Source organism: Bos javanicus, chromosome 15 (assembly GCF_032452875.1).
Source record: "Bos javanicus breed banteng chromosome 15, ARS-OSU_banteng_1.0, whole genome shotgun sequence".
Classification (NCBI taxonomy): Eukaryota; Metazoa; Chordata; class Mammalia; order Artiodactyla; family Bovidae; genus Bos; species Bos javanicus.
In genome coordinates, this window is record NC_083882.1 from 42261513 (window position 1) to 42287532 (window position 26020).

The 26020-nt window shown below is 45.6% G+C and overlaps 2 protein-coding genes across 10 annotated transcripts in view; one reads left to right on the forward strand and one right to left on the reverse strand.

The window, feature by feature from the left end:
• RNF141 (ring finger protein 141) overlaps positions 1–8482 on the forward strand; it is a 36993-nt gene extending 28511 nt beyond the window's left edge. For both annotated transcript variants that reach the window (XM_061440814.1, XM_061440815.1), the window contains exons 5-6: positions 171–278; positions 5678–8482. In XM_061440814.1, coding sequence (XP_061296798.1) covers positions 171–278; positions 5678–5828 — 259 coding nt within the window. In that variant the 3' untranslated portion in view covers positions 5829–8482. The remainder of the gene's footprint in view (positions 1–170; positions 279–5677) is intronic.
• AMPD3 (adenosine monophosphate deaminase 3) overlaps positions 7617–26020 on the reverse strand; it is a 54679-nt gene continuing 36275 nt past the window's right edge. For all 8 annotated transcript variants that reach the window (XM_061440808.1, XM_061440810.1, XM_061440807.1 and 5 more), the window contains 9 exons: positions 23254–23448; positions 21826–21957; positions 21136–21299; positions 20095–20221; positions 17368–17531; positions 16274–16394; positions 15005–15178; positions 13214–13324; positions 7617–12184 (listed from right to left, as the gene is read on the reverse strand). In XM_061440808.1, the coding sequence (XP_061296792.1) occupies positions 12008–12184; positions 13214–13324; positions 15005–15178; positions 16274–16394; positions 17368–17531; positions 20095–20221; positions 21136–21299; positions 21826–21957; positions 23254–23448 (1365 nt within the window). In that variant the 3' untranslated portion in view covers positions 7617–12007. The remainder of the gene's footprint in view (positions 12185–13213; positions 13325–15004; positions 15179–16273; positions 16395–17367; positions 17532–20094; positions 20222–21135; positions 21300–21825; positions 21958–23253; positions 23449–26020) is intronic.

Consider the following 26020-nt stretch of genomic DNA (forward strand, 5'->3'; position numbering starts at 1 on the left):
TTTGCTATCCCTAAAATACAGGTTATTTTACTCTGATACTGCATGAGTCATGTGCTTCGTGTTGAGAGCACATACATCCTTGTTTACGCTTTTTAAACCAATGGAAAGAAAGTTTACAGCACAGTGACAACAGAGAATATCACTGCTCCAGCTCATTTTTCCCATTGCAGGGTAAAGCAGCTGACTGACGAGGAAGAGTGCTGTATTTGTATGGATGGTCGGGCTGACCTTATCCTGCCCTGTGCTCACAGCTTTTGTCAGAAGTGCATTGACAAGTGGTAAGTAATCTGCCTTCATGGGGTAGGCCAAGGTCAAATGGGAAAGTGTATATGAATACACTTCAAAAAATGCAAATATATTATAGTTAAGTATAAGAGACTTTGTTCTTTAATACTTTGGATTTTATGGCATGCCTCTTACTGCTTAAAATATTTTTATACATAGTCTATAATGTGAGGATGTAGCTTAGTTTTGACAATTTACTTTTGCTATAAAGAGGTTTGTGCCTGATTAAAGTCTAGAATCAAACATTTTTCCTTTCCCTTCCATTTTTTTCCTCTTTTCTACATTTTCCCTCCATATGTCATCAGAATAATATTAATCCTTGAATATTGGACCTGAGGAGAACTTTAGAGAATGGCTAGTCAAGCTCATTATTTTACAAAATAAGAATCAAGCATTTAAGAAAATTTATCATTGACATACAGTAAACTATATATAAAGTACAATTTGACATATGTATATAATCATAAAAGTCATCCTCACAATTTAGATAATGAACAAATCCATCACCCTCAAGTTACCTCTTGCCCACTGTAAGGTCTCCTTCCCCCAATCCCTTCTCCTAGTCCCCAGACAACCACTAATATGGTTTCAGTCACTCGCTATAAAATAATTTAGATGTCCCATACAGTATATACTCTTTTTTGGTCTGGCTTCTTTCGTTCATTATAATTTTTTCAAGATTTACTTTGTTGTAGTATGTATCAGTAGTCCCTTGCTTTTTATTGCTGAGTAGTATTCATTGTACGAATATACTGCAGCTTCTTTATCCATTCACCTGTTGATGGACGTTGGGTTGTTTTGAATTTTTGGCTGTTACAAATAAAGCTGCTGTATACATTTGTGCTCAGCTGTTTTTATGGATGTACATTTTGGCTTTTACGTTGGATAAACACCTACAAGTGGGATGGCTAGATCATATGGTAGGTGTATGTGTAACTTTTTAAGAAACTGCCAGTTGTTTTCCAAAGTGGTTGTGCCATTTTACACTCCAGTGTATGAAAGTTCCAGTTGCCCTACAACCTTGCCATACTTGGTATTTGTCATTCTAATTGCAGCCATTCTAATTGATGTGTAGTGGTATCTCATTGTAGTTTTAATTTGCCTTTCCCTGCTGACTGGTGGTGCTGAGCACTTCTTATGCTAATTTCTATACGTATCTATATGTATTTCATCTGTGGTGAAATATTCATTCAGATTCTTTTGCCCATTTCTTTTTTAAAAACTGTATTTTATTTTTAATTGGAGGATAATTACTTTACAATACTGTGATGGTTTCTGCAATGCATCAACATGAATCAGCCCCAGGCATACATATGTCCCCTCGCTCTTAAGCCTCCCTCCACCTCCCTCCCCATCCCACTCTTCTAGGTTGTCACAGAGCACCAGTTTGAGCTCCCTGCGTCATACAGAAAATTCCCACTAACTGTTTTACATACAGTAATATATATATTTCAATACTACTCTCTCGATTTATCCCACCCTCTCCTTCCCTGACTGTGACCAAAAGTCTATTCTTTATGTCTGTGTCTCCTTTGCTGCAGTGTTCACTGAAGCACTGTTTACAATAGCTGCCTAGAGTCCATCAATAGATGAATGGAAAGAAGTTGTGATACATATACACAGTGGAATATTAGTCAGCTATTAAAAAGAATGAATTTGAGTCAGTTCTAATGAGGTGGATGAACCTAGAGCCTATTATACAGACTGAAGTAAGTCAGAATGAGAAAGACAAATACCATATATTGATGCATATATATGGAATCTAGAAACATGGTACTGATGATCCTACTTGCCCATTTTTTTACTTAGTTGTTTTTGTATTAAGTTTTGAGAGTTCTTTATGTATTATGGACACATGCCCTTTATCAGATATATAATTTGCAAATATTTTCTCCCACTCTGTGATTTATCTTTTCATTCTCTTAAGAATGTCTTTCAAAGAGTAGAAATTTTTAATTTTTATGAAGTCCAGTTTCTCAATTTGTGATTAATGAATAATCATTTTAGTGTCATATCTAAGAAATCTTTGTTTAACCCAAGGTCACGAAGATTTTCTTCAATTTTTTCCTTCTAAAAGATTTATTGTTTTTAGGTTTTACATTTAGGTCTAGGATCCATTTTGAGTTAATTTTTATATGGTGTGAGGTATGGATCAAAAAATTTTTGTTTTACCCTTAATGGCTTTCCAGTTGCTCCAGCACAGTTTTTTGAAAAGACTGTCTTTTCTTCTCTAAAATTGCCTCTGCTCCTTTGTTGAAAATCAGTTGTTCAAACACAGGTGAGTATTTCTGGACTCTTTTCTGTTCCATTGACCTATTGTCTACTTCACACCAATATCATACTACTTTGATTAGTGTAGCTTTGTAAGTCTTAAAATCAGGGAGTATTAGTCTTCCAGCTTTGTTCTTTTTCAAAGTTGTTTTGGTTTTTCTAGATCTTTTGCGTTTCAGTGTGAATTTTATAATCAACTTTATAATCAATTTCTACCCAAAAAAGTCTGTAAGAATTTTGATTGAGATTGAATTAAATAATTTGGGGAGTGTTAAGTCGGACATAGTGACTAAACAATAATAAAACTTCTTAACAATATTAAATCTTCCAACCCACTTCTCACAATGTTTCGCCATTTATTTGAAAGTGAAAGTAAAGGTCGCTCAGTCATGTCCAACTCTTTGTGACCCCCATGGACTATACAGTCCATGGAATTCTCCAGGCCAGAATACTGTGGGTAGCCTTTCCCTTCTCGAGGGAATCTTCCCAACCCAAGGATCAAACCCAGGTCTCCCACAGGTCTTCTTTAATTTCTGTCATCAATCGTAGTTTCCAGTGTTGCATATCCTTGACAGATCTATCCCTAAGTATTTTATAATTTTTATGTTACTTTAAATGTTATTTTTAAATTTCAATTTTTGATTATTGTGTTTCTATATACTAGCAATAAGCAGTTTTGTGTATCAGTCTTGTATCCTGCAACCTTAATAATGATTGATTTATTAGCTCTTTTTTATAAATTCCATAGAATTTTTTTGAATGACAGCAAAACCTTTTTTGAGAGAGATTTTTTCTGGATATAACATTGTAGACTGATAATAGTTTTTCTCTCAGTACTTTAATGACATTGCTCCACCATTTTCTTGCTTACAACATTTTCTATGAGAAATCTGCTCTCATCCTTATCTTTTTTCCTCTGTAAGTAATGTGCCTTTTTTCCTCTGGCTGTTTTTAAGGTTTTTTCCCCTTCATCTCTGACTTTCAGCAGTTTGATTTTGAGGTGCCTTAGTTTTCTTCATGTTTCTTGCACTTAGGATTCATTGAGCTCCTTGGATTTGTAGGTGTATAGTATCATGAGTTTTGGAAATGTTTCAGCCAGTATTTTCTTAAACATCTTTTTCTGTTCTCTTTTGTCCCATGTCCTTCTGGGACTCCAGCCACTGATGTACTAGACCACTTTTGCACACCTCACATACTGTTTTCCTTCTTTTTTGAGTCATTTTCTCTGTGTTTAATTTTGGATAATTAATACTGCTATATCATTTCAAATTCACTGATTTTTTTTCCTGCAGTCTATTGCCATTAATCCCACTCAATGTATTTTTTTATTCAGATATCTTAGTCCTCATCCAGAAGTTCAAGTTTTTAATATCTTCCAGTCTCTGCTTAATATGTGGTCTTTCCTCTAGCTTTTTAAGTATATAGAATATAGTTATCATAACCTTTCATTTTCTTGTTGCTGATTCTGATGTATCTGTCAATTCTGGATTAGTTTTGATGGATTGTTTTCTTCATTTTGGATTGTATTTTTATGCTTCTCTGTATGAATGGTAGTTCTTAGCTGGGTTCCAGACATTGTGATTTTTTTACCTTTTGGGGTACTGGATATTTTTGTATTCCTGTAAATATCCTTGAGCTTTGTTCTGGGATATAGTTACTTGGAAACGGTTTGATCCTTTTGAGTCTTGCTTTTATGGCTTGTTAGGCAGGACCAAAGTGATGTTTAGTTTAGAGCTAATTATGCCCTGCTGAGGCAAGCCTTCAGAGTACTCTACCCGATGCTCCATAAATGAGAAGGTTTTCCACTCTGTCTGGCAGGAACAGGCAATGTCCAGGCCCTTCGTGAGCTTTGGTTACTGTCCCCTCAGATCCTTTTGAGTGATTCCTGGGCTTGAGTAGTTTCCTGACTTGCACACACTGATCATTACTCTGCTGAATGTATCTACAGGGACCTTCAGTAGACTCTGGGATTCTCCCTTTGTGTAGCTTTCTCTTGTCCAGCACTTTACCCTATGAACTAGTTTTGTCTTGGCGTCCTAAGATTCTCTGCTCTTGTCTTGTCAACTCAGGGAGTCTACCAGGCTCCGTCTCAGTTTCCCCTGCTCTCTCTCTGGGGTGGGAACTCTCAGAGGCAGTGAGCTGGGTAATTATAGGGCTCACCTTGTTTTGTTTCCCATCTCTCTGGGATTATAATCCTTTGTCATCTTGTGTTTAGTGTTGAAAACCATTATTTCATGTATTTTGTCCAGTGTTTAAGTTGTTTTAAGTGGGAAGATAAATCTGGTCCCTTGGCCAGAAGCAGAAATCGACTATTTTAAAATTGTGACTTTTGCGCACAGAAGAGCACAGATAATTATCTTAAAAACTATCTCTGAAGATCCAGAAATGAATCTGAACAATATATGTCAGCTCTACTTTCACATTTAGTTTTTAGAACAGATTTATAAATTTTTGCACAGAAGCCAAAGAGCAATTAACTACTTTTAGGTTTCAGATTTCACTGAGCAATAAAGAGAAAAATATTTTCCCTCTGTGACATGTTTCTGGCTCAAATATGCTATTTTTAAAGTTTTCAAAGTAATGTTTGACAAGAGAAAAAAATCCCTTTGGAAAACATAATCTTATTTAAGTGATTATATATAAGCTCTTTCCTCCCCCCAAAATTATTCTGCATGTAAAGTTCATTTTATTTTAAGCCTTGAATGCTTCCATTCCATTGTTTATAGCAGCAAAAGATAGAAAAAAATCTGGATGTCCTTCCTTCTATGGGAGATAAGTTAAATGAATTATGGCCTATCCAAACAGTGTATTTTGAATAGGCAGCTCTAACATGTGCTGATACTTGTTAAAAAGAGCAGTGATGTGTAGACACACACAAGCTGGTCAAGGCTAGTCTATCTCTAGAAGAATATATAAAAAACTGAAGAATATATAAGAAACTGGTTAACAGCGGTTGCCTCTGGGGATAATAAAGATTAGGGTAGGAGGAAGAGATGTATTTTTCACTATACATTTTTATGCTATTTCCTTTTTTAAAAAAATGTACATGTATTACATTTCAGATTCATTGTTTTAAACAGAAAAAGAAAACAAACTATTCTTTATTTGATCTCTCTAATAGGAGTGATCGACACAGGAATTGCCCTATTTGTCGCCTACAGATGACTGGAGCGAATGAATCTTGGGTGGTATCTGATGCACCCACTGAAGATGATATGGCTAACTATATTCTTAACATGGCTGATGAGGCAGGCCAGCCCCACAGACCGTGACCTCCTGGTGAAGTGTTCCATTGCTGGTGTGGACTATACATACTTCAGTCATGGGGAAGGAGGGCAGGGATATTGTAGCACAGACACAGCAATTCCCCCCCCACCCTCTTATTTTTGCTATTCTGACAGTTTGTCCTTTTATTTTGATAAACTTTCCCTGTCTTCCACTTCGGATAAACTAAAATTTGCTACCATTTTAGACTATATTTTCCTATTATTTATCTGTTCTAATACATATTAGGACTAATTGCTCTTGAATTCTTTGCTGAGTTAACATTTCCGGGGGCTTCTGAAACACTGTTACTTTTCAGGGCAAGAGTATTCTGCAATCTATTTAGTTAGGTTTAAAATAAACCTTGAATTTTAAAAAGTTGTAGCCATGTGAGAGAAAATCTTAACTGAAAATGTATAATACATCAGAGTGCATGTTACTACTTAAATTAGTCTTTCTGCTGGGATCTAAGGAATATGTATGCCCCCTTGTGGTTGACTATTGCTCTTTTAATAGTTTGTACTTGAAATAAGCCCTAATTATTTCCTAACTTTAACAGTGTGTTTTGGAACTACATGTTTTTTAACTTAAGTGTTTTTTCCCCCCATGCTGTGTAACTTGGGTGAAGACTATGAATTAGGGCAGGACTTTGCCTTGTAAATGGATTTCTGCTGGGGAGTCTTCTTGGCTATTCTAGAAATGCTTTCTTACAGCTGGGAAACTGTTCTAAATAGCTTTTGGTAATACTTATTCATCCTGGAGATTCAGATGGAAGTTTTTCTTCATCATAGACCCTAAATTTTATGTCCAAATTATGATAAGTCTTTAACATTGGTTATGGTGCTTTTATTTTCTTAATTTGAAGGCATCTTCCTGAGGTCCCAGAGTCTTCAAATTTCTTAGATTAAGAAAATAGTATGTAGCCTTTTAACCATATGTACACAAAACACCCCTGAAAATTAGGAGATGACTTGACTTTCTCTTTCACTGCATTTCATTTGAAACGCCAGGAAAGAGTATAGATATGGTGTTCAGCAGCACTTGAGCCATTTTTTAAAATTTTTGTTGATAAAGTAAAATTTTATTTTATGCTATATATTAACATTTCAGCATATAATAAACTAGGGCCTGATGTCTTTAAAAGTGTTTTAACATTCCACATAATTTTCTGATTTATTATTGGTATGTTACTATTTTCTGAAATACCAAAGCATACAATTTAAGTTGCTGCTTATTGACAGCAGAATTTTTGGATACTGGGGACTTTAATCAGAATGCAAATTAAGTAATTTTTAGGAAAAATGTCTGACCAAATGTAGCTTGGATTCTACCCCCTAATATAGTACTAATAATTGGTTTACTTTCCTGATGGAGGCAGCTGTTTATACAAGAGGAGTACTGGGGTCTCTGTCCTGTCGACCTGGCAGTGCACTTGATGGCTGTGAGACCTGAGAAAGCCCCTTCCTCTCGTTTGCAGGCTCTTTAGAAACAGACTTTATCTGTGGTATTCACACTTTCTTTCAGCAGCAGAACTGTTTTTTCCCAAGTAAAAATTATACTCAAAATCCCTACACACACGTGCTGCACACACACACACACACACACACACACACAGTATCCCCCAGTACCCCCCTACCCCGCCCCTGCTCTATCATTTTCTCATTATACATTTCCGTATATAAATTTATGTACCACAGTAACTAAATATTTATGAAGTCAGCCAACAAAAACATGTTAATGCATGGTGATTACAAGTATATTGGAATTTGACGAGTAACACAGTTGCATGATGGGACTTGTTTGTTTTTTTTTTTAATTTTTTTTCCAAAAAAAATTCAATTAAATCCAAGTCAAAATCCAGACCTCTAATTCTCCTCCATAGGTTCCCTAGTACTCCATGGAACATATTTTGAAAATTTTGAGATAAAAGTCTTTGGAGATTAAATCTTCTAAAATATGTTCCATGGAGTACTATCTTTATGACTTTGCTGAGTCTTCATTCAGATTGCCCAATTTAAGAATGTTTCTGAAAATGCATAAAATTTCTTCATAGATTTTTGGATCTTTCCAGGTATAGCCAATGATTTTATCCCCCAGAATCCTTCACCTTTCAAGGAATTATTTTTCATAGTGAGCCCAGTGACTTGATGTTGCCCAAACCTTTTTATTTTCCAATATAAGCTCCAAGACACTAACTGATACTGTGAAATATATTTTTACTAGCCTTATCAAATAAATGAGCACAGTTTTTTGCTCACTCCATTAAACTGGGTAATAATTCTTTAGATGTGAATGTTAGGTAGGTTCTACTGTAATAACTAATTGTAAAAGTTGTAAATTTGTTTAATGGATGAAATGTGTACTTTTTGTATTCTGTACAGCTTGTCTTTTTTAAATATTAAGTACTTAAATGCACTTACTATGATAGGAAATATGTGTGCCTTCTAGGATTTATGAAGCTGTTTCATGAACTCTTAAGAAATTTGTAAGTTATAAAGTTTCCCTGTCTTAATAACAAAGGTTTACTCATAATACTGTAGAACTTTAGTTTGAGAAAATGGATTTGACTATGTACTGAATTTAGAAGTTGAAGATAATAGTATCTGTTTTGTTCTTGGGGCAAACTGATGTATTGTGCAATAAATAATCTTTAGCAATTAAATTTTAGGTAATTGAGATTTTTTATTATGTAGTTTCACGTTTTTATATACCAAGTGTTTATATTCCTTAGAGGACTGTTTTGTGTTGTGTTCTGGCGGATTGTGCTGTTTTTGTGCTATGTTTTAAAACACTTCAAATTAGACTCGATTTACTTATACCTAATATAGGTAATAAGGCTGCTTGAAAGTATCTTTTGGTTCAGTGATTTTTATCATTAAGAAGTTGGATTCATTAAAAGGCAATCCAAAGAATTTGTACTTTTAACTTTTTTTCTTAAGTCCAGCTTGCTTTCTTTATCTAGGAGTAAGAAAGCTACTTGGAGATTAGAAAAATCAGGTGACCACCCACATTTATAAAGGACATTTATAATGACAATATAACATAAACAGCAACAGCTGCTCATTTGTTTTCATGTCTTTCTATTACCCTACTGGATAGTAAAAATAATAAAATACTTCACCCTGTGGTGGTTTTGATATTTTACCTTGTAAGATCATTTCTAAGATAAAAGAGTAGAATTAGAGAAGCAGGCTAGAATCTTAGTGCTGAGAATGGGAAAACCATTTATAAGAAGGAGTAGCAGTTTATAATTAATGTGTATCATCATGGAGAAGTACACATTTTGGTGTCAAAGACATAAAAGCCCCCTCAGAGATTTATTTTTACAATCTTGCAGCTGTTTATAGTCTTAACTCTGGCATACTCTATCTCCCTAATAAGATATTTCTTTAGAGGTTGAAGGTATAAAAATTTTCAAGGAACTATGTCTGATAAGTGTTGCTTTTATTGCAGTTAGTTATACCTGTTTTTTATAACAGTCATAGTTTTTAGGTAGAGAATACCTAGGTTTATTACCAGTGTATTACCTTCAGTTGCGTCTGCGATCTCAGAAAATGATCAAAATATTATTTCACCATCACGGCATTCAGAAACAAGTAAAGAGAAAGCCATAGGGATGTGCTTTTAACTCTGCCTTATCCAAGGTAAGACAAAGTAAAGGTGCAGGACAGGCCTGGTAACCACCACCCCAGGAGCTGTGATTGGTTTTCATGAGGCACAGAACAACTGTGATTGGTTTTCATGAGGCACAGAACAATAACATTGATCAACAATGCAGTTTCAAGTAACAGTGTGAACTTGAGCCCTTTCGAGTAAGCATGTCTCAAAAACCATTCTGCTAGAAACGTGGGCTAGTGTACAATTGTCTTTGATTCCAACTGTGATCACAAAAGAAAGAGATTCACCCTAAAAAGGCCAATTAGATTGATGATGTAATAAAAGTGCATCGTGCTATAGAAAAAGGTATCTGAAAAGCGTGCAGGTCAGGTAAAATGCAATAGGTGTTGACTGAACAGACTGGAGATATATCCAGGGAAAGGAAATGACCATGTGAGACTTTACTCATGAACTGTTACAGCAGAAGTTAGAAAAAAAGGGCAGAAGTTTCCCTCCGGGGTTTTGAAAGCTTCAGTTCAAATTTTTGAGTTTTCCTAGTGAATGTCATCCATATCTGAATCTTGATTCAGAATAGATAAATTAGTCATTATTATTGATAGCTTTTCATGATGCCTATATCTTTTCTTTAAAACTTAAAAGATTTGCCTAAAATAGTTTAAAACTGTTGAGCCACAGCCCTAACAGACTTTAATAATTAAATGCTTGATACACACAAAATGACAATGAAGAACTGTAAAATACTTGTTATGTTCAGGCAAATGTATACAAATGGCTTTTTAAAAACGAGTGCCTAAAATAAATGCTCGGTTTTCATTCAGTTTCATGGTTAGCTATAAGGTAGCATATGTTTGCCTTGTAAAAAGACTGTATTTATTGTTCCGTATGTTAAGTTGACCAGTGGAGGGAATAATCGTTACAAAGTAACAGGACAAGACAACCTAAAGCCAGGTAAGCATCTTCACAGGCAAAAATAGTGTTCTTCTAACTCTGTGATGATTCACAAGGGCTTACTCTAGTCTATATTTGTCCATAGAGATAGACAAGAAGGTCCTTGAGCAGCCTCTTGAATTCCAGGAGCATACAACCTTAAAATATTTCCGAAAGAGGAGATTCGTTCATTTTTATATAATATACATTTATTGAGCACCTACTATGTACCAGGCCCTAGTAACACAGATGAAGAGTACATTGGTAAAGCTTAAATTCAGACTGGTCTTTAAAAATGCTTTCTACCTGGCCCCTGGGACCAGGTACATACTGAAGAGGTCTGCATATTAGGTAAAGGAGAGATTTCACCTTGTGGTGGGGGGGTGGGAAATGCACCAAGTTACAGTGATAAAAAAAAATTCTAAATGTGTCAGGCCTGAAGGAAGAGTGGGGAAAGGACTAGATTAGGATTAGGGAAACCTAGTTCTGATCCTATTACTTATTAGAGCTGTGTGACCTTAATCAAATTTCACTTCTGTGGCCCTAACTGTTCATAAGTAAAATGATAATTGGGCTACAGTCACAGAATATTAGAACCAAAAGGAACAGAGGTCATCTAGTCCTGTGCTTTTCAAAGTCCTTAGTTCAAATGTAAATACACAGAAGCCCCAGTATAAAACCGATAAAAGCTGAGTCACCTTGAAGTAAAAGCAGCACCTCAGAGCCTCAACCCCCTTCTCATTCCCTGCCCTGAAGTGGTCCAGGAACTGAGCTCACAGAACACCACGGAAAACCACTCATCTGATCGAAACCTTCACCTTTCAGATGAGGAAACCAAGACACAGGATAGGAGTGATGGCTGTGATATGAATATTTGGTTTCCTAAATATGAAGGGAGGAAGGCTAAATAAAGTTTTAAAACTCATTTAAAAAAAAACGCAAAGAAGGAAGTTGTCTAATTCTTTCAAAGTAGCTCCTTTATGAAAGGGAGCTTTGGAGTAGATTTTAAGGCAGCCAGCCCATGAGAGGCTGAAATGAACAACTACCAACAAGCCTGCGGGGTATGTAGAGAAGACTATGGCAGAAAACCAGACTTCGTATCTGGGCACTGGACCATGTAAGATCCTGGCCCCCACGATGCAAGCATTAGCACTTTGAAGAGGAACATTTGGAAAATTAGGAACTAGTCCAGCTCCCAGATCCCCAAGGAGGAGTCACCATCTATTACTCAAAAATATTAACAGAAATTGGCATGAAGTGAAGTGAAGTGAAGTCACTCAGTTGTGTCCAACTCTGCGACCCCATCAACTGTAGCCTACCAGGCTTCTCCATCCATTGGATTTTACAGGCAAGAATACCAGAGTGGGTTGCCACTTCCTTCTTCAGGGGATCTTCCCAACCCAGGGATCTTCCCAACCCAGGTCTCCCGCATTGCAGGCAGACACTTTGAGCCACCAGGGAAGCCACCGAAATGGGTATGTTAGACCTTAAAGTGAACAGTGCAACCAAAAATCACTAGTTTGAAAGTTCTTCAGTGGTTTCGTCTCCACGGAGGAAAGTCCTAGTTTGGTATCTTGACCACTGTTAATCACGGCAGACTTGAAATTAAACCAAAAAGTTAAAACGCATGTCCAACATTCGACTAGTTGGTCAGGGCTGTGATCTCTTCTGATTTCATGGCATCAGACAGGAAGCTGAGCTCATTGCACAGGGTCTCGTATCGGAATGCCATCCGGATCTGAGCAACATTTGTCTTTCGAATATCATTTCCTTCAGGTCCTTCTTTATAGTAATTTTGTCCCAGAAATTTTTGCTTTTCCTATGGACCAAGAGAAATACAAATGAAACAATATACCTTATATTCACTTCTATATCCACATGGCAGCTCAGACTTAGCCATACCAAATCAGGCTATTCCTCCAAAGCAGATCCTCCATCAAGACATCTTGCCTCACAGAGCTGTTACAAAATTCCTCCTGCCTTCCTGTCCTCAAGGATGTCACCCTGGTAACCACATTCAGTCCCTTCATTTCTAACTGAGATTTCCTTGATCAGAAAGACAAGAACTATAAGAGCCGCTGGCAATGAAGAAAGCAAGGTGAAGGCGTGAAGATTCTCGAAGTCTCTCCCGAGAGCTGACAAGGGCACACAGATGTGCCTGGGGACAACCAGTCCAGGGAACCAAGTCCCCACAAAATGAATCTTGAGCCTTACCTCTTATCTGCATCAGCGTCCAACAAGAGCAGCACAATGCAGCCCTCTCCCTATACCATTGACACTGCCCAGGGGAGCTGCCCAGGGACACAGACACCCTTTGGAGCAGTGGTTCTCAACCCTGGCTCCATATCAGAATCACCTAGAGAGCTGTTAAAAAAAATGAGTGATGTCTGGGTCCCATTCCTACAGTTTTCTGTTCAATCTAGGTACTGTTCAGCTATTTGAGAAGCCCTGAGTGCTTATTATGTGCCAAAATCTAATCTTGACCTCAGGGATGTAATGCTGAACTTATATTCTGGAAGGCAGGACAGAAAAACACATGACTACATAATTGGCAATGTCAGTAGTAATAAATGTTATGGAAAAAAGCAGACAAGGGATGGATAATGAGGGCAGGTGTGTGGCTACTATAGAATGAGTGATTGGGGAAGTCCTTTCCAAGGAGGTGACATGTGAGCAGAGATCTGAAAAAAGGCAACAGAGCAGCCATGAAAATTTAGGAGTCTCCCCAGCGGTCTCCCCTAGAATGCGGCAGAGACCCTGCCTGTTTCGTCCATCCCCAGGGGCAGGGCCGAAGACGCCTGGCACAGAGCAGGCATCTGACGTATGGTGTGGAAAGGACGAGAGGTACCTGATGCGAGAGGCCGCTCTGCAGCACGCTGTTCCTGGCGATCTCACACAGGTCACACGTGCTCAGCTTCCACACTTGAGCCGCAATTGCGTATTCCTCCATAAGCGCTTCCTAGATTCCCCCCAGAGGAAATGTTAGATGGGAGCCTGTCCATTTCAACACTTGGACATCGCAGATTTCATTTTTCCTTAAGAACTGGCACATGGACAATAAAACAACATCCCCCTCCCCCTAAAATCACGAACTCCCAAGATCTTTTTTGTGTGAAAGTTCAGGTAACCAAAGACAGAGATATCAAAGAACAGCTACAGATTTATCTGTTGACCGGCACATGTTCATGTTCAAGGCCCTGCGCCCAGGACTAGCGGGCACCAGCCTGCTGTCCTGTGCCTATCTCCCTGTCATGCACACTTTTAATACCCACTCTGCAGCCTTGCCTTGTAGTCAACACTTTTTCTTAAGATTATCCAAAATAAAAGTTAATCTGAGTAAAGTACTAACAGAGATGGAGCATTGATTAGGAATGAGAAGTGATCAAGGGTCAGTAGTGAGACAGTGTAAGCCGAGGAGGATTTAAGCTTGAGCTGTGCGTTCACTTTGTTTTCTCAGCTGTGAAATAGCTCACATTTATCACAAGTCCTTCTCTCACCTCTTTGCCACATCACTGCCTCTGTATCCTAGGCAGTGGTTCTGAAAACACAGTCCCAGGATTCCTAAGGATCCCCAGGGCTTTTTGAAAGGTCCTCCCTTTTCCAACTATGTATTTATTCTGTGAGGCAAGATTTCTTCATGCACTTTGGTAAAAACAATTTGTCACAATAGATTGACTGCAGAAGCAGAGATGAGAATCCAGCTGTCTTCTATCAAACCAGACATTAAGGAGATTTGCAAAAATGTAAAGCAATGCCATTCTCTATTTTGTTATTGAAGTTTGTGGGAATATGGTTATTTCTCATAAAAATTGGTAACTGTGTTAACATTTCATGATTTATTAGTGTTATTTTTACATGAGTTAATATTTTTCAATTTCACACAGTTAATTTTCACTAGTTAGAAGGCATGTCAACCTCAGTTCTCTGAGAGCCTCAGTTCCTCATTATATAAAGGGGTCTTGAGATCAGAGGCTTCCCTGGTGGCTCAGTGGTAAAGAAGAACTCGCCTGCCAATGCAGGAGATGCAGTTTGATCCCTGGTTTGGGAGGATTCCCTGGAGAAGGAAATGGCAACCACTCCAGTATTCTTGCTCGGGAAATGCCATGGACAGAGGAACCCAGCAGACTGCATAGTCCATGGGATTGCAAAAGAGTCGGACACAGTAGTAACTGAGCACGCACACGTGAGACCAGAAGCTTGGAGCCTGTCCTAGAAGACCTAGGCACTTCTGTTTTCACTAATGTGTGGCTGGTCTCATCATTACCACATTTGTGCTGGTACACTGGTGACTGGTCCCCATGCATGATACCACCTTTCCCTTCCTCCTCGCTGTCCCAGAGATCCACAACTTCCTAGTACTCATAGTGGTAACAAAAATGATAGCTAACATTGTTAATACAAGTAACACTGCCAATATTACAGAGCTAGGGAATATCAAAGGAAGGGAAAATGAAAGGCAAAGAAAAGAAAGCCTCATGGTTTCAAGAACCCCAGAAAAGGGCTTCTGGGAGGAACACTTTTTCCTCACCAGGAGCCTCCTCTTGTCTTCACTGGTCACCAGCGCCACCCTGAAGGCACCATGTGCTCAGGTCCCTACCGTGGGAGGATGACAGCCCTCACCTTCCCCTAGAGTCCTCACCTTCGTGTAGTGAAACTGCATGGGATCATCGGTGGAGAGAGAAACATGAAGCCCCTTGTGCAGGAATTCCCTCAGAGGGTTTTTTGAATATTCGAGGAACAGACTGTTGTTGCTAAGAGGAGACATGGCAATGGGGATCTGAGCCAGGTAGTAGAGATACTGCAACACCGGACTCTGCAAAAGAACCACCAAACTCAGGGGACAAGAGCCAAAGGCGGGGAGCATTCACCAAGGGAAGCCAGGGCTCCGGGCAGTGTCTGTGGGAGACCCCTGAGCTCCCTGCCAGGACTCTGGACCCCACCCTCTGTGTTCACCTCTCTCCTGCATCGGGGCCCATCCCTCCCTGGGACTGCTCTCCTGCCCATTGTTGGAAGTGCTCCGTCTTGGCTCCAGACCAGAAGCACAGCTCAGGGCAGGAAGGGCACCTGTCAGGTCCCGGGCTGACCCCAACCTACGTCCTCTGCTCCCCTCTCCCAGGCACTGACCCCAACAAGTCAGCCCTTGGAGATGCCCCACTTTTGTTGTTTTGCTTGACCACAAACATTGAGGTTGTGACTGTAAACACTGCAACTCCTTGGAGGTGGAAAGGGGTGGACATGACCGGGCTAGAGTGGTTCTCTGATGTAGCACCCGCCCCACACAGAACCATGAGGCATGGCTAGGTGCCCCCTAGGAACAGGGAAGGAGAGGAGTTTGAGCAAATATCCTTCCTATGGAAGTGAGTCAAAATATGGAGAAGACTGAATGCATAGAGTTCATGGTAGCATTAGTTACACAAGCAAAAAGTCAGATGGATTCTGTGCAACAGCTGGAGAAGGGCTGTCCTTCCGCAGCCTTTAGGATGAGCAGCCAGATGTCATGTCACAGCACAGAAAAATGCTTGTGAAACAAAGTTTGGGGACGAAGAAGGAACTGTGTGTTATGATAATAAGCTTATTAAAAATATGCCCTGGAAAAAAAAGATGGGAATTGGAAATAACAACAAGCTAATGATGCTTTTTTCAAGTGATAGCAGTAAGGAATTTTTTTTCTGTTTCTCCACTTTTTTGAAAACCTAAATTGGGATGGATTTGATCATATTATTTCATAATTAAATATAAAACCAAGAGACTACAGATAGCAAAGCCTAGAAAAAGAAGCAGCATTTCTGCATCACTGGCCAGAGACTCCCAGGGTGTGGTCAGAGTCCAGGCGGTCCCCACCCTCCCCAGAGGAGCCTCAGGGCAGGACTGTTACTGCAGGGCAGGCATCTGTCAGGGGCCCGGTTACCTTCTTGAGGAGCAGCCCGTGGGAAATGTTGTCAGCAGTCAGGAAAGCAGAAACCAGGTGGGTGATGGAGCCAGCCTCCCCACAGTGAGGCCGGAACAGGAACGTGCTCAGGCCCCGCTCCCTGCAGGCATGAGGCTCATGGTGAAAAAGGACCCTTGGTCCACCTGCCCCAGTGCCCGTGGGCCTGTGCCGCTCGCTCAGGGCCCACTCCAGGGAAGACAGTCACCCATGGCAGGGTCAGCACCCTGGAAACAACCTCTCCCCAAATCTGAGACCCAGGCCCAGAGCTCCTCAGAACCAGGAGATGCCATCTCCGGAGAACAGAGGGAGGGCTCAGTCCTCCATCCATCCTCTCCTCCTCTCCCCCAGGGCCTGGCAGCCCAGATTCAGACAGGCAAGGCCCTGAGAAACCATCGAGTCCAGACTCTGTTGTAAGAAGGGGGCAATCCCAGAGAGTGGAGCCAGACGTCAGAAGCCCCTGAGCAGGGCAGCAACAGCTGAACTAGAGCCCCTGCCTCAGAAAGCTCAGCCCAGGACTCCACCCCTGGCATCTCCTTTCAGTCGTGGTCCCACTCAAAGCCCCTCACCCAGGAACTAGTGCTTCCTGAGGCCTCAGCCTCGCGACACAGCAGGGGTGGGAAGGACCGCTCAGCATCCTGCCGCCTGGACCCCGCCTGGGTGTGTGCGCTGGGGGAGCCTGGGCACACAAGACCACCAGATGGAAGCTCTGAGGGCATGAACACAGTCTGTTTAGCTCCCTGTTATGTGTCCTGGGCCCAGGACAGGGCCTTCACTTGGCAGGTGCTGTGAAGTGTTGAATGGATGGACACACATATGAACGCCATTGGTGTGGAGGTGAGTGAACATGTGTCGGAAGGTCATGCATCTGTAACCTATCAGGGATGGACACACACACAGGTGTGGTGTGTGTATGGACACGTGTCCAGGCATGGGGCTGGCCGCCTTGTATGTGTGATGGTGCCTGTTGCAGCAAGCGGGCCTGTGTGTGTGCGTGCGGCCCTGCGGGTATGGGTCCAGTGTGGTGGGTTGGGGAGCACCCCCGTGCGAGGGGTGCGCAGGGCCGGCTCACCCACCTGCGGAGGTTGTTCAGCACCATGATGTTGGCGTACATGTAGTACAGGTAGTAGCTGTAGGGTGGGTTCTGCTCGCTGGTCCAGACGTCCGGGCTGGGGCTCTTGTCCGAGAACATGTGGTCGCTGTGCTTGGACTCATCATCCACGCTGTCAAACCCTGTCACCTGGGCAGGAGGAGGGATCCTGCATCAAGCTGCGGCAGATGGGCCGCCAAGCGAATTGTTAAAGGCCTTGGCGCCCAGGCCTCTCAGCTGGGGACCCCGGGGCCTGCCTGAGCCACATTTCTCCCAGGGATGGGGAGTGGGCACAGCGCCCCAGGCTGTCCCTCCAGGGTTTCCAGAGGTACCCGGAAGCCAGTCTAGAGAGCACCAAGCCCCTGTGTGGCAGCAACAGTGAAGGGGAACTCAGGCCAGGCCAGGTGCAGGGTGAGGCGGCTGGACTCACCTCCCGTCCTCCGCTGTGCCATCAGCAGCAGTGACAACAGCTGTGAGGGGAAGGGGACAGGAGTTTCCATACACCTACGGGGTGTCAGGCCCTGCCTGGAGCACTCACCACACACTCAGCTAACTCAGTGCTCAAGTGGCCCTGTGAGGGTGGGCTTGGCTGAGAGCAGAGCAGGGCTGGTGGAGGCACTTGCCCACGTCAGACCACCAGCTGAGCCTAAATGGGCTCTGGGCCTGCACTCTTCGGGGCTGCAGGTAGAGGACGCCCTGGAGTGGCCATGAGAAACCCACTGGGATGCCTCACAAGCAGGCCAAGGTGGGCGCCATCCAAGAGGGCTTCTTGGAAGGCTGAGCCCTGGCTCCTGGAGCCTGCCCTCTGAGCAGGGTCGGAGCAGCTCAGAAGACGCCCTCCCCGAAGCATACACTGACACTGGGCCCGCCCTACACTCCACGGGCCCTCCCGAGGCACCAGCCTCTTGCTGTCGCCTCCTCCCAGAGGTCGGGCCCTGAGGGAAGACGTACCTGCGAGGACTCGGCTCCGCGCTGGCACGCAGGGCCACTTGGCTCCCGTCACTCGGCCCCAGCAGTGCTTTGGGAAGGGGCCCCTGAAGGATAGGCTCAATCTGGGGGGCTCCCAGCCCAGCCCCAGCCAGGTCTGCCTGTTCCCAGGGGAGCAAAGGACCACCAAGGTCTTGCCAGAATCTTCTCTGTCAGTCACATGTCAAAGGAAATGACAGTCCCCACTGCAGCTCTCAGCATGGCCTGGACACATCTGGGGCCAGAGGGACCTCGAGTTCTGCTCTGTCTGCACTCACAGCTCCATGCTGCTCCTGAACTCTCAGGGCCCAGCACGGGGGCAGTGTCAGCCCCTCTCCTGAGCTCTGCGTCCCCCATGCAGGGCCCTAAACTGGACATCCCAAGGGCCTCAAGCACAGAATCTGTCCAAACCCCAACTCCTCCTCCTCCCCAGCCTCCCCACTCCCCACACAGCTGGCAGTGACCTCCTAAAGGCACAGCACCTGCTCCCCTGCAAAACCAGGCACCGAGGGCCCCTCCGACTCCTCGCCTCGCTCACCTGCAGGCCATGCCCACGCCCCATCTGTTCTCCAACTGCACCCACCACCTGTATACCCCTCACTTTCCTTAATGGGAGGCAGGATTCTATGGGATCGATGACACTTGGGTCAGGACCCTGGGTATGAATTGCAGTCCTGCCCCTTTTCAGCTCTGTGGTCTCTCAGTTTCCTGGTGTGTAAATTGGAGCTAGTAGCTTCACAGGACTGCTGTAAGGATTAAGTGAGATAATCCACAGTGTCTGAACACACAGCAACACATAATCATGCTGGCTACTACCAGCAAATGATGTAAAATGGGGCAGTCTTGAGGGTGAGGCGAGATCGCGTCATGGCGTGGATCACCGCGCGGGGAGGCCATCAGTGTGAACTGTTACTATGACTTCAAGCCCCCTTCACGTCTCTACTGTTGAGCAGGCCCCCCAACTCTCACCTTGCGCCCCTGCCCCCACCTCCAGCTACCTTCTGTTCCAGGGCTTTCCTCACTCAATAGCCTGCTTGTCGATGGTATTAAGACATAAATTCAACGCTGGCCCTCCGCCTGTTCAAACCTCCGCCTGTCCAGCACCCCCCAACCCCTCCCCCTACAGATACACTCAGCCATCCCTCCACCCCTACCTCTTCACCCTGAGCCCTCTGGGATCTTCCCTGCCTCCCTCCCTGGCAGAAACCATCCACACCATAACCTCTACCAGGCACTGAACTTGCCTCGCACCATCTGCAGCCACCTTTGTTCTGGGTACCCAGAGGGCGGGACAAGCTGATGCCCTTCCTAGTTAAGTCTCTTCTCCACCCTTCTCCCCTCTGCCACAGCTAACCAGATAAACATATTTTGTGGGGCTCAACCAAACAAGGTGTGAGGACCACTGGTGTCCAGGGGAAAGCAGGAGTCTGGAATGTCTGCAGCTGGAGCAGGCCCGGTCCTTTCACCCTGCCTGGCCAGGAACTGACTCTTCAGTCTTTCTGCCCCTCGGCTGCCTTCCCATCACCCCTCCTATGCCTGCAGGGCCACCCCAGAGGAGAAGGGAACTTCTCTTCTCTGCAAGAAGCTTGTTATTCTAGAAATTCAGCTTCTTAGGGTGGGACACTTCATGCCTGGGGCACACCAGTGATCTTAGAAGCTAAGCTGACTTAACTTGCTGGGAGTCTTCTCCTCCCTCCACTCTGGGTACATCACCTGGGCACATCACCTGGGCACCACCCGTGCTTACGTATTTGAGGAAGAGGTGAAGCTCTCGGTGATCTTGAGGGTTGATGGTGGCCTCGAAAAGGGGCAGGAAGATATTCTCCAGCATCTTCCCAAAACTTGGCAGCAGCTTCTTTAACCTAAATATGTCACTGGGGGAAAGTGAGACTTGCCGATAAAAGTGGTTCCAGTAGCCCCCTCAACCTGTCAGAGACCAGCCCTGGTCCCTTCCTCAGGCAGAGCAAGTCCCCATTTAAGCACCCAGGGCAGGGTCAGAGGTGGGGCTCCATCACAGATCCTTCCCCTCCTCGCCAAGTTCTGCAATACCAAGCATTGGTTGGCACACTCAGCACCTACCCATGCCCATCAGTGAGCTTTCTTCAGCTAGAGGCCACACTGGGAGGGGGGCGCTGGGATTCAGGCTGATCCAACTCCCTGCCACTCAGCTCAGTTCCCCTAAACCACAAGTCCCAGACATTCCAAGGGCCCTATATTGCCCAGACTGGAGAGGACAGGGGTAGTCTGAGCCATATCCAGGCAGTGGGCCAGCAATGTAGGCCCCCATCAGGTTATGCAGACTCCCAGCCTCACCCAAAAAGATAGTCCATCCTCAAATCACAGTGACAAGAAGATGGGCAGTCGTTCCCACCAGGGCTTCCCAGGTGGTACAGTGGTGAAGAATCAGCCTGCCAATGCAGGAGACACAAGGGACACGGGTTCGACCTGTGGGTCAGGAAGATCCCCTGGAGAAGTGCATGGCCACCCACTCCAGTATTCTTGCCTGGAAAATTCCATGGGCAGAAGAGCCTGGTGGGCTACAGTCAATGGGTTGCAAAGAGTCAGACGTGACTGAGCAACTGAGCACGGTTCCACCAGGCCTTTGCGATTATATGTTCCTCAAACAACAGTGTTGAAGCATCACAAAGTATCTGTGCAGACCGCCCCTCTCTGTAGGGGAGTCCCAGGGGCACTAGGCCTAGGCTGGCACTGGAACAGGCTCAGCAGATCCTGTGGGACAGGCTGGCGACCCCAGAGGACACAGGGAGACAGCAGCTGCCTCACTTACTAGATCCGGGGCACCTGGATGATCCAGCGCATGTTGGGCGAGTAGACCTTGTGCTGGATGAACCAGCGGGCCAGGTTGGGCCACTCCTCGGGACTGCGGCCGTAGATGGAGAGCCGTGGCTCTGAGTACTGGTACTTGCTCTCCTCCAGCTCCCAGGCCACCTCCTGGCACAAAGAAGAGCTCAGATCAGCCCAAGGGTTGAACCTGGGTTGACCCCAGCAGCAGACCCTGCAGCTCCCCCAGCCACCAGCTCCCCGGCTCATAAGGCCTGATCTACACCTCTGTTAGCACTCACTCCACCCTCGTGGGGAAGAAAGCCCTGGGTTGCACAGTCACACGTGTGACTAGAGGCCCGGGGGCAGAAGCGTCACCAAACAGAGCGAACCTGTACCCAGTGCAGGCTGCGAACACGCAGAGCAGCAAGCCTGGCTGTGGAGGGCTGCGCTGGGACGGACATCCTCCCCTTCCTCTTGCCCGCAGTCAGCACAGTCCATACACAGCACTTCCTGCCCACCCGGAAGCCGGCGGCCAGGGCCACAGCACTGGGCATTGGCGCCTGCCCCTCGCCTGAGCTGGATGGACAGGGATTCAGGAAGGGGAAGAGGACAGGAGCCCCTGCAGGCCCCCACTCCCTGGACGCAGATGCTGTCGGGAATCCGAGGAGGGCTGAGATGCCCAGGGCTCACTCACCTTGACCATCCGAGCGAAGTACTCTCCTCCTAGGTAGTTTTCTGTTTTCAGATATAGGTCTCGCAGCTCGCTGGCCCCCACAGGGTTGTACTTGGAGTTGAACTTGTCAAAGCGGTGGAATGTCTGCCGGCCCTGGAGAAAGAAACACCAGCTAGCTCACCACGCTGTCCTGCAGCCACCAGACACACGCCTCCTCCAGCCATTACAATGTGGCCTCCGTGAGCCACACTGAAAGGCACCTTCTATGTCAGTTCGTACATGGAAGCTTGGAAAGTCCCAGGGCCGGGACGACCACACGTCCTCACTCAGTCGGCCCTGGGGTCCGTTCCTGAGACCCTCTTGAGCAGGGTCAAGGTCCTCGTGCTTCTAGGAGCAGGGCTAGCTGAGCGAGCAAAGAATACTGAGCCATCCGTAATAACGTGTGCCCTATTACTGCTTGGACTGCATAAGGCCCTTTCTCCACATCTCCTCATTCAGTGTCTGCTTTTAGGATTTTTTTCACTGTGGTGAAATGTATACAACACAAAATGTGCCGTCTTAACCATTTTTAAGTGTACATTCACACTGCTGTGCAGCTATCACCACCATCTGTCCCCAGAACTCTCTTCATCTTACAAAACTGAAACTACGTCCTCACAAAACAACTCCCCACGACGCCTCCCCCAGCCCACGGGAACCACCATTCTCCTTTCTGTCTCCATGGGTTTGCCTGTTCCAGATGCCTCATACATGTGCAATCATGCAGTACTTGTCCTTTTGTGTCTGACTTCTTTGATTTATAATGTTTTCAGGGTTCATCCATGGATGTGGCAGGTTATCAGTACTTTACCCCTTTTCAGGACTGAATAATATTCCAGTGTGTGTGTGTGTGTGTGTACATTTTGTTTATCCATTCAAGTGGTGATGGACACTCTTTGGCCACTGTGAATAATGCTGTGATAAGCACTGATGTGCAAGTATCAGTTTTAGTCCCTGGGGTCTATACCTAGGATTGGGATTGCTGGAATATATGGTAATTCTACATTTAACTTCCTGAGGAGCGGCCACACTGTTTTCTACAGCAGCTGCACCTCCATTTAGTACTTTAATAACACTGCAATGTCATTAAGGCACGTGGTAGTCACCATGTTACAAGCAAGGAAATAAAAGCTCAAGTGAATTACTCAAAGGCACTTAACTCTTACGTAGCGGAGATGGGAGTTAGAAGGGGAATGTCTCTGACTCCAAGTCACACCCTCTTCTCCTCTGTCCCAAGGCTGCTTCCAGCCCTTACTCTCTGAGGATAAACTGCCTCTCACAGTTCCCACGGCTGGAAGAGAAAGAGATGCCTACACAGCCAGCCCCTCTCCAAGACCAATCGTGGCTGCTTTCCAGCAGGCTGAGTCCTCCACCAGGACTGCGTGAGGCCCTGGGGCCGAGCCCACTCACCGCATGGACGTCCAGCGAGTCCACAGTGAGGTCGTACGGGTCCATGTGCAGGCTGTCGAACACCTGCCGCAGGGTGATCTTCCGGCCCCGCTTCTCGGCCACTGTCCTGTCGGGCTCCGTCTGGTACGTGTGCTTGATGAAGCGCAGCAGGTGCTTCTGGTTCATGCAGGCAGCTGCATGGATGTGCGTGTCCACCTGCGACACAGGCCCAGCACGTGAGCCGAGCCGCCTCCCTCGGCACCGAGAACCAGGACCCCCGGGCCTCGGTGTCGCGTGCAGAGCCTCAGCACCCCCTGGTGCTGGACCGCCCCACCCCGTATCTCTTCTAGAACTGGGCTGCCCCGCTGTAGCCTTGCTGCCCAATCCCCCTTCTTACAGCATCAGGAGACCTTTTCTTAGTACAGTTCAAATCTGGCCATCGTCCCTGTTAACACATCAGTGCTGCCCAACATTTCAAAATAACGCCCAAGTTCCTTAGCCTGGGATTCAAGGCTTCCTTTCAGTCTTAAGTCTCACCTTGCCCTGCTCTCTGCTCCAGCCAGGACACCCCACTTACAGGTATCCGAGGAGCCCTGCTATTCCTCAGCCTGGATGTCTTCCTTCCTCCCCACCAGTCTCATCCACTTGGAAGTCTTCTACGACCTCCTCCACATAGAAGCCTATCCTGATCCCCCAAACACAACGAGTGAGTTTTCCCCTTGTCCAACCTGGAGCCCTGGCACAGACATTCCTGTCACTGTATGTATCCTCCAGTCCTCTCTAATAAGTTTCTATCTACTTCATCATTAGACTGGAAGCTCAGTCCTCAAGGACAGGGGCGTGTCTGTGCATCTAAGTCTCCAGTGCCTACCCCAGAGCCTGGGATGATGTGAAATCAATGGATGGATGAACGGACCAATGAACAGGTGTGGGAGGTTCCGACCATTTCAGTGATATCCACCTCCTCCTCATAGAACCCCGAGGGCTCACGTAATGCCCCGCAAAATCCCACACTTGCTACTGACCTCTCTTAGAACCCCCAGAGCATTCCCCTCAGCCACCAGCCCTAAAGAAACAGAGCCCTGGCTAAGCTGAGGGATGGCCTGAAGTCACAGTGGGCAGCCTGACCCTCTTCCATAAAGCCAAGGGGCCTGCAGGAGGTCCCAGGGAAGGTGGCAGTGACCTCACAGGCCAGGGTGCTGCCAACCACTAGCCCACACTCTGCAGTCCCTGCTGCGGCCAGCTGGGCAATCTGCCAGGGCTGGGGTAAGGAGGCGGCTGACTTCAGGCCAAGGAATGCTGTCCACAGCTGGCCAGGCATCTCCGAGTCATGCCAAACCCGACATCCAATCCACTGAACCTCTGTGAGCTTTCCACCAGCCAGCCCCTGTCACCGGCCACATCACTCACTCCTCGGGGCCCTCCTGCCTTTAATCCCGCCACTCCTACCAGGAAGACAGACCACTGGGCATCAGAGAAACGAAGCACCAAAAGTTAAAACATCACCCAAAGCTCAGGCCCCTCAGGGACAGGCTGGGCTCATGGGGGAGGCACAAGCGAAGGTCAGCCGGCCTCAGCTCAGCCGTCCGGACACAGCTGGGCTCAACCACCTCAGGATGACTCAGCACATTCTGGGCTTTCTTGCTGTCCTCCGGCATCCCAGTGACACACCGCAGGGGGTGGGTGCAGCCTGTGCTTACCCCCGTGAGTCACAAGGTGAGGAAGGAAAACAGCTGCACAATCCAGGAAGCACGGGATCCAAACTTCAGAATTACCAGGGTGATTATTTTAGGAACAAGTAAGACAGCCTGTAATCAGAGGTCAGCACTTTCAATTCACTGGAAGATCCAAGAGCATTCCTTGCTTTCACCTAAGATCTGGGTCTAAACAAACAGTGGTTTCTAAATGGGCTGGCCAGTACCTGGCCTCTAAGCCAACACTATTTCCACATCCACAGTGAAAGTCGCTCAGTTGTGTCCGACTCTTTGCGACCCCATGGACTGTAGCCCGCCAGGCTCCTCTGTCATGGAATTCTCCAGGCCAGAATACGGGAGTGGGTAGCTGTTCCCTTCTCCAAGGGATCTTCCCAACCCTGGGATCAAACCCAGGTCTACCGCACTGCAGGCATCCACATCTTTACCAGCTGAGCCACCAGAGAAGCCCAAGAATACTGGAGTGGGAAGCCTATCCCTTCTTCAGGGGATCTTCCTGACTTAGGAATCGAACTGGGGTCTGCCACATCCATGGCAGACATCAATAATCAACTACAGCACCCTTCACTAAGCTTTGGGAATAGCCTCAGGTAGCCACTACCCATTGGTCAAGTTTGGCACAGAAGATGAAACCTGTTTGCTCTCCATGGTATGAAACAAAGCAAAGTGGGTAAGGCCTAATCCTACCCCACTGCCAAGCAACAAACACACTCAGCCCCTTGTTCTCACTCCGAGCTGAAAACAATCATTTCAGTTACACACACCTGCTGGTTGGGCCTCACGGTGTCAGGACCCAGGATCTGCTGTGATACTGCAGGTAATTTCACAATACCACCTACACTGACCCATAGCCACACACAGCTCCTGCCTCAGAGCAGGGCCACCACGACACTGAGAGCCACTTGGAAGTGAGGAGGCCACCTCCCAGCCCATCCTGACTTCAGAATCAGCTCTCCTCCCCTCGCAGAGAATTCCAGGGTAAGAGCAGTCAGCACCCAGGAGACATGGAGGGGCAGGCACAGCCTGACCTGGAGCAGACCTTGGCCTGTGTTTATGGACGGCTGTGGAGCCAGAGT